Genomic DNA, 8817 nt, shown 5'->3' with positions numbered 1-8817 from the left:
CTCGAAAAAATCTAAGTAACAAGTGGTAGATGTAATCTTTGTATCTCGAAAAATATGTTCTCTGTAATTGGCGCTGTAATTTAAAAAGAGATATCATTTCTTTTTTGTAATTGTAATAATAGATCACTTAAAGCGCGACTCATTTTTGATAAGGTAACGTAATTTTGTGATGTGTATCACTTGAGTTATAATTTTTTGGAAATAAAAATACTACTGCTTAGGTTTTTTCGAGATTTTTGGAGATACAAAGATTACGTCTACCACTTGTTACTTAGGTTTTTTCGAGGTATAATACTACCACTTTTTTTTTCGAGGTAAAGATACTACTGTTTAGGTTTTTTCGAGATTTTTCAAGATACAAAGATTACGTCTACCACTTGTTACTTAGATTTTTTTGAGGTATAATACTACCACTATTTTTTTTCGAGGTAACAATATATACACTACTATACGTGTACTTGGCGCCTTTCTTTACCTTTTTTTTAAAAAAGGTAATTTTGTACGTACGAAAACTACCGGCTTCAAAAGTGCATTGCACAATAGACCTGTAAGTTATTTTCATTATTAATAAATAACATCGCTATTTATAATAAAAAGAATTATGATTCTAATAAAACAACGTAATTTTGGTAATAAATTGTATTGCAAATATATCCCGGAGCCGCAAAAAATGCAATTTTTTTACATGCAACATTAGTGAAAACAATTTAAACTAATTCGAGTCATGATTTAGTCCAAAAGTTTTATAAAATACAAACAATCGTTGATTTAAAAAAAAATTTCCTAGTATCGTTACAAAGTGTGCGAAAATGGACAGAACGCATAGCAGTCTTCCGTTCGCCCGCCACCTGCCATTGTTTAAATATTACAAAAAATACGAACATTACGGTCGATTAAGGATCGTTAGGGCCATCTCACGTAACAAAGTTTTAGTCATAATCGTAAGGCCGTAAGAAAATAGACCAATTACACTCGATTATTCTTCGAGCTCAAGAAGAATAATCGACTGTGATTGGTCTATTTTTTTACGGTCTTACGATTACCTATGACTAAAACTTTGTCACGTGCAATGGCCTTTAGCGCGCATACGAGGCGCCTATACCTGACGACAATCAGGCATTAATTCTTATCCAGGACTTTAATCCTAGTGTTAATCCCGATGTAATTCGAGTCGAGCATTCCTATTGGTCGCATGAGATCTTACTTCGCCGAACAATATCGTCGAATTATCCGCGTTGCGACGCTTCGCTCGTAACTTTATTTCGTCGCAAGCTGCGGCGTTCGACGAGTTCGAGCTTATCGCCGATGTTTCATCCTGAATTCTGCGAAAAATCAATTTGACTGTTTTTTACGAAAGTCACGTGACGCGCAGCGCCGTGCCTCACTAGCAACGCCGGTCACGTGGCTACGAAAAGCGAAAAGCCAATCAGAAATTCTATCGGAGGGAGACGGCGCACGGCACTCACTTTGGATAATGCTTAGCGGTTCGAATTACTCGTTGAAAAGGAGTGCTATAGGTAGACAATCGTGGAGCGAGGAAGTTTGAGGGTGCTCGAGCGACAGGAGAAAACAAAGAAGAAGTTATCCGACAGGTAAAAACTCTACATTCTCTTCCATTTCGCCGCGACAATCTGAATAAAAGCTTTTCGCGTGCGACGTGATCCAATTCGATGTGATAAAGGTATTCGTAATAAATGTGAGATTATTACTTTTTGACTGAAAATACGAATCGTTGAGGCAAGTAGAGCAAAACGTTTCATTTCCGCTCGATCACGCTCCTGTGTATCTTATTCGAGTAAAACTGTAAAGCCAAACCAGGCAGTAATTCCATTGTAGGGCTATAATTAAACACAGTATCCGAATTCTTCTGAATAAGTTGCAATTAGAGCATTAATATAAACGTTTAGAACCATCTCATGTTATTCGAAGAAAAAGCGACGTATGACAAAACACCCTATAATTTTATGATAAATCGTTTTAATGTTTTTTTTCTTTTATGTGACTAAAAAATTAACTTTCGTGTGCCGAAATATTTATCTCATCAAAATGTGATTTTTCACGAATCTAAAGTCCTTTTTGCCCGAGTCTTTGTTTTCTTATGCTACCCTTCAGCCATCGACTGTTGTGACGATCTGTTTATACGAAACACGTTCGAACTAGGTGAACAGACCAAAGAACTTGGAGATGTGTCAAAGAAAAAAACCGAAAAACAATCACTTGGTTGACGAAACGTTAAATATTGCCATATAAACAAAAATATCGATGGAACGAGATTTAACTTCACGCAATTAAATTTCTCGCAATTCTGAAATAAATCGCACGCTCTTCCCAGACACGCATTCGGAGAATTTAAATTCCCGACGCAAAAAAGGGAGAAATGTAAATTGCTCCTGACTATTGCAGCGAAATGTAAAATTATACATTTCTTTCGTTAAAACGAAATAAAATATCAACATTGTCATGAATCATTGTCGATCCAAACTCAAACTTTCGCGATCAATAATAATTAAATTACAATCAATAGATCGATATCATTATTCAGTCTATATTGAACCCCAGTGCTAGCTCCTATTTATAATCGAAGACAGTTTGCCAAAAATAAACCTGTTTTTTAATGTTTAATAAAAGTTAGCTGTCTAATATAAAAATGGTTGCTACAGTCGATTACAATTTATATGCAGGTTTTACATTAGAAAGTGCAATAATGCTATTATTAATAGCGTTTTTTCTTGGCTGCACTATCGCCTACTAGTGCAACACTAGTGCAACACTAGTGCAACGCTATTGGGTAGTGCAGGGCAGTGCAGGATGGTAGTGCAGCCAAGAAAAAACGCTATAAGTGCTGTAAGTTTATTTTTGACTCATTAATGTCTCATACTTGGCATATTAATATTTTGTAATAAATTTATAACCTGTGCTTTTCACATTTAAGATAATGTATAAAAAGAGAGTCTTTCAATGTTAAAAAAAATTTCAACATCATATATTTTGTATTGTAGAATTATTCCACCATGCCAAAGTCAAATATGACTACACAGAAATGGAAAGTGGAAGGTGATGAAGAGTTTAACAAAGGCAATTGGTCTAAAGCCTTAAGTTATTACACAAACGCAATTGAAATAGTAACAGAGGACAACACTGAGAAAGCATTGTATTACGATAAACGATCTGCCACATATTTCGAACTACGTGATTACGACAAAACGATTGAAGACTGCAACAGTGTGATGAAAATATATCATAAAATACTTTCCGTATCAATGTTTCGTAGATTTTTAGCATTAATAGAGTTAGAGAGATTCGAGGAGGCACGTCAAGACATGAAAATGATTTTATGTTACTCAGATAACACAATGTCTCAATCTCTACCAACGCAATTTCATGAAATTTCACACAAACATATTAAAGAAAAAGTAAGTACTAATGCCAAAATAAATATACATAACTATAAAAATTTATCAACTTACAAGACACGTTAATTTGGTCTAGATAATATAAAAATAATAACACATTTTTCATGCTCAATATACATATATATTCTAATAAGAGTTCTCGTTTCACTCAATATTACATATAATTTGACAAACGGAGTTGAATTCTTGTTTCTCTTATTATATAATTAGTTATTCCTATTGATTAGTAGCTGTCTACGCACACTATATGGATAAAAATTACGTCATACAAATATAGAAATATCACCTTTCACAGTTAACTTATATTTTTATTACAGAAGATCACGAGATCATTATATTCAAATATACGCTTAATTTCGTTTTGTATTAGGTATCACAAATGATGGGTCTAGCATTTAACGTGAGCGTAGATAAAGAGGAACGTGAAAACGCCATGATTAATATGCTTAGGCTCGCAAGTTGGAGAACTGATGCCTGCGAAATCTTTATAAAGGAAGTAAAAGAAGATGATGAAGCGATCTGTAGCGCGATTCGCATTGTAGACGAGTTATGCCAAAACAATATTAATCAAACTGAGCCCACTATGATAAACGTTGTTTTGCCTTGGTGTCTGGAAATGATGAACAGCAAATCTACAGAAAGAGTCAACGCGTCTCAATACTGTTTACAGGTAAATATTATTATCAAGTGAAATACGTGCAGTTATCATGCACATATTTCAGTAATTAATTTATTGTGTATTTCGGTTTCAGAATATATTGAACAAATATAGCGGCATGAATAATGAACCCAGTACAAAACCCGACGAGGCATTGTGCGAAGAGCATAAGAAAGAAATTAATACGATTTTGTCGTGCTTGTTGAATAGTGTAGAGAGTAAAACGATAACAGGACTTGCTAGAGACGCAATAATAGAACTTATTACGCGTAACATTCATTATACTGCGTTAGACTGGGCCAAACGATTAGTCAAGTTTGACGGTTTGAAAAAATTAATGGAGGTTGCCAGTCAATTGGAGGAATACCAATACGAATCTTCGTTCGACATCACGTATTCCACGCGAACTATTATCAGTATGTCCTTAGCAAAGATATGGAAAAACATGGACCGTAATATCGATAAGGGGATATTTGTCTACACCATTGATAAATTTATTAAGGATAAATTGTTTGCATCTGACACAGAATCTAAAGTATGAATTTTGTAACTTCGGATCTTTTCTAATTACTTAAATTGTTTTAAAATAAAAAATCTATTATCTCTCTAACCTTAGCGTACTTGAGAAATTTAAAACAATATATTTTTAAAGCAAAAATGTCAAAAAAGGTTTCCTTTTAAATTGTCGATTTTGTATATTCTGTAACTTTATATATTAAAACACGGTTATAACAGAGTTTAATCAAAATTTACTGAAGAATATGACTTTGTCATCTATTGTATTTTCTGAAGCATAATTTATCAAAGACTTCTCCTATTTTTCATCAAAATTAAATAAAGCTAATCATCGACATTTTTTTTTTTAATTAATTATTATTTCATAAATGTACAAATTTATAAATTGTTATAATCGATTGTCTTACAGCTGCGTGGAGTAGTTGCAATAACAACCCTAATATTCGGTCCGTTAGAAGTTGCAGACAGAATTATCTTTACAAATCCGTCGACGGGTTGTATGAGGATTCTCGATATGGCGAAAACGGATGACGTATTGCAACAGAAAGTGGTTTGCGAATGCCTCGTTGCCGCTATGACTAATTTTGATGAGGTCAACGCGCTCATAAATGAAGGTGTAAAGATATTGCGGATATTTCTGTATCAATCTAAGGATGATGTAATACGGATTCAAGCGTTGGTGGGTTTCTGCGAGTGGAGCAAGTTTAAAACCTGCGGTTACATTAGCAAACCGTTCTGGGGTGAAGCAACGAACAAATTGGTCAAGGTTTGCAGAAGATTATTAATAAATCCCAAGAAAGAAAAAAATATAATAAAATGGGCCGTTAAAGGCCTATCGTACCTCACTCTCGACGGCAACGTCAAAGACGAGTTGATCAAGGACCAACAAATCATTCAAACAGTTTTCGAGCTTGCCAAGATTAGCGATCAATCAGTCCTCTATAGTGTGGCCACGACGCTAGTAAACGTGTGCAATGCTTATGAGAGGCTTATGATAGAATCTACATTTCAACCAACATTTATACCTGAGATGGAAGAATCGATGAAATTTCTCAAATTTTATTTTCTTGAAGAATATCTGTCTAAAAATGACGAAGACTTTGTGCAGAAAAGACGGTGCCTGTTAGTGAAGAACGGTGTGACCGGCGCTCTGGTCAGCCTCGCCAAAACGGGCAACCAAAACTGCAAGGAACTGACAGCTCGCGTATTCTCCGCTATATGCGGTAAAGAGGAATTGACAAAAACAGTTGTTCAACAAGGCGGTACGAAGGCATTGTTGTCGTTAGCGCTAGATGGCACAGACAAAGGAAAAAAGATAGCTTCGCAAGTCTTAGTCCATCTGGCACACACGTTACCTCCTGAGGATGCATTTCCCGGTGATTTAATGATGGATGTTGTACAACCGATCACAAATCTCTTGAACCCGGAGTATTCCGTTAATGAGAGATGCGAGGCTCTAACAGCTTTGTGCAATCTAGCTAGTGTCAAGGATAGTATGCGACTACATATATTCAACGATTCAGGATTTGAGAATTTCAACAACTATATGAACGATAATCACAACATGGTGGACTGTGCGTACGCAAAACTAATAAACAATTTGGTATTATGCCGTAAAGTTGCTATTCAATATGTTAAGCAGAGATATTATCAACTTGGATATCTTATTGCTTTGTCCGTGGTGAGCAACGTAGATGAACGTGCAAAGAAAGCAGCAGTTGAAGCGGTAACAACGCTAACGGCAGTCAGCGAAGAAGCTTGTGAAAAATTACTTCGCTGGGATATTTGGCCGAAATTCCTATACTTTTTACTCAATAATCCAGACAATTACTTACAACGTAAGGGTATTGAAATTGCGTTAAATATGGTGAATAGTACAAAAGACGTCGCTGCAAAACTCATCAAAACAGATACAATAATGAAACAAGTGAGAGAATTGAGCAAGAACGATACCATACAAAACGAAGAGATCAAGGAATTAGCATCCCTTGTTCTAGAGGCTGCTGCGAAATGGAACCAGGAAATCGAGGGAAATGTCGAAGGGAACGAATCGTCAGATAGCATTGCATGATAATATAAAGCATGTCGATTAAGAAAATTATGTATAAATGTCAATTGGAATCTTAATGTCATATTAATAGAATATTATTTCTCTTTTTTTAATAAATGAAGGTTCAATGTATAAGGTTCACTGTATAATTAATAAATTGTGGAACTTTGCACTTACGAGACTCTTGTCCCGGCGCTTTTTGCCCACGATAAATATTTTAACATTTTAAGCACAAAAGTATATTTTTTCGGGAGGCTTGAGTCGTCGCTATATCTCAGCGAAAATCTCTTTGTGAATTCTTAATTGCCGTTCTTGCGAGTTAAAATCTTTTTTTCTCTGTTGCCAGCAATCGGTGGAGCTCGGAGAATGCCGCTTACGTATGGATGGTTTTTATTTTAGTCTCGTCATTGGAAAATGGACGCACCAGCTTCTCTTAATGCTGCTAAAGTTTGTTTAACTTGTGGGCAATCAACCTAAGTATATACTTCATATTTATAATGTATACATTTATATTAATATATATGTATACAAAGCTACTTACGCTTTTAACGTTTTCCGTAACGAATTGAATTGCTGAATTTACATCTTCCGCAGCGTCCTCACAGCATAGCTGAAATAATCTCTAATCTATACTCCGTCCAACGAGAGATCATGGTTGATTAAATAATATAATGTTAGAAAACATCTATTAAAAATAAAAATAATTTAACGCAAACACTTTGTTGCGGGTCTTTATGCTCTATCGTTATTTATATGTTTAATCAACCATGATCTCTCATTAGACTGGACGGACGCGTATGCGCCGTATATTACGTTTATTACGTTAAAGAGTACGCAAGGAGACGTTTTCTAAATGCAAATAATATTTAGACGCACAATTATAATTATATTATTTTGATCATGTGAACTTGTTATTATATCAACCTGAAATTTGTCAATTGACGGTACATCTACCAAAGAGGGACATTTTAAGTTGCTATAAACATTCTTAACATTCTGTTCAACGGGCTGAACTAATTTTCTTTCTTCACGAAAAGTCTTCACTTACCTGATACGCATATTTAAAACAAAAACGCATGTATTTTCCTTTACTTGCACTTGGATTAAAAAAGTCGCACGCAGATTCAGAAGAATCGCGTGCGGTTTTAAGCGTTAAGTATCAAAAAATAACTGTATTTGGGCGTGTTTTTAAAGAAGCACTGGAGTGTTGCAGTTCTTAAAAGACCGTCGGCGTTTTTTACGCGTATTAAAAATAATATTAGCTTTTTCTGCGCGTTTTCAAAATAACGCTGGCTTCTTTTACGGATTTTTCAAAAAAACTTTAAATTAATATTTTAAAGTTATTTAAAACAAAAGAATTTTAAGTAGATGGTTCTCAATGCGCTATTAAAAAAAAAGACGCTAGCGTTTTCTATTCGTTTTCAGAACGGACGCTAGCATTTTTTACGCGTTCATTAAAAACGCCTGGCGTTTCTTTTAAACGTGCCAACAACGTTGGCATTTTTTTTGTAGATCGCATAGAAAACATTGGCCTTTTTTGTTTGACAATGTGTCGAGAACTATGTACTTAAAATTTTTTTGTATAAATATCTTTATTTCTTTTATAAATAATTTTAAAATATTAATTAAAATTTTTTGTTTCAATAATAACTAATTACTTTATAATACCTAAAACAATAGTAATTTCATCGATATATTGATTATAGTATCTACTATCGCTTCTGTGATAAAGAGTATACCGCGTCTTATGTTTATCGTTAGACAAGTCCGATGACTTGTTACTATAACACGAATGGCAAGACTGAGGCGTTGACAACGAGCTCGACAACGAAATCGGCCCGAAATGTGTAAACTCCTAGTTCTGCTTTAAACGATTCGTGGCAGTGAGATTTACAGTAAATTATAGAGATAAAAATCAATTTTATGAAACAATCGTTGATTTAAAAAAAAATTTCCGAGTATCGTTACAAAGTGTGCGAAAATGAACAGAAGACATACAGCGACCTTCCGTTTGCCCGCCACCTGCCATTGTTTAAATATTACAAAAAATACGATCATTACGGTCGATTAAGGATCGTTAGCGCGCATGCGAGGGGCATATACCTGACGGCCTTATCCAGGACTCTAATCGTAGTGTTAATCCCGATGTAATTTAAGTCGTGCACTCCTATTGGTTACAT

The 8817-nt window shown here is 34.8% G+C and overlaps 1 protein-coding gene across 1 annotated transcript; it reads left to right on the top strand.

The window, feature by feature from the left end:
• Window positions 1-1452: 1452 nt before the first annotated feature.
• LOC143896637 (protein unc-45 homolog B-like) lies at window positions 1453-6813 on the top strand. Its single transcript, XM_077404586.1, has 5 exons — window positions 1453-1592; window positions 3000-3413; window positions 3784-4083; window positions 4166-4606; window positions 4997-6813. The coding sequence occupies exons 2-5, from the start codon at window positions 3012-3014 to the stop codon at window positions 6656-6658; spliced, it is 2805 nt and encodes a 934-aa protein (XP_077260712.1). The 5' UTR covers window positions 1453-1592; window positions 3000-3011; the 3' UTR covers window positions 6659-6813.
• Window positions 6814-8817: the final 2004 nt, after the last annotated feature.

Source organism: Temnothorax americanus, unplaced genomic scaffold (genome assembly GCF_048541705.1).
Source record: "Temnothorax americanus isolate GAGA-0224 unplaced genomic scaffold, ASM4854170v1 Scaffold19, whole genome shotgun sequence".
Classification (NCBI taxonomy): Eukaryota; Metazoa; Arthropoda; class Insecta; order Hymenoptera; family Formicidae; genus Temnothorax; species Temnothorax americanus.
The sequence above is the reverse complement of the archived record's forward strand: the minus strand, read 5'-3'. Positions and strand labels throughout refer to the sequence as shown.

Coding starts and splice junctions, on each gene's coding strand:
- LOC143896637 (XM_077404586.1), top strand. CDS start 3,012: ATGCCAAAGTCAAATATGACTACACAGAAATGGAAAGTGGAAGGTGAT. Junction 3,414..3,783: donor ACAAACATATTAAAGAAAAA/GTAAGTACTAAT, acceptor GTTTTGTATTAG/GTATCACAAATGATGGGTCT. Junction 4,607..4,996: donor CATCTGACACAGAATCTAAA/GTATGAATTTTG, acceptor ATTGTCTTACAG/CTGCGTGGAGTAGTTGCAAT.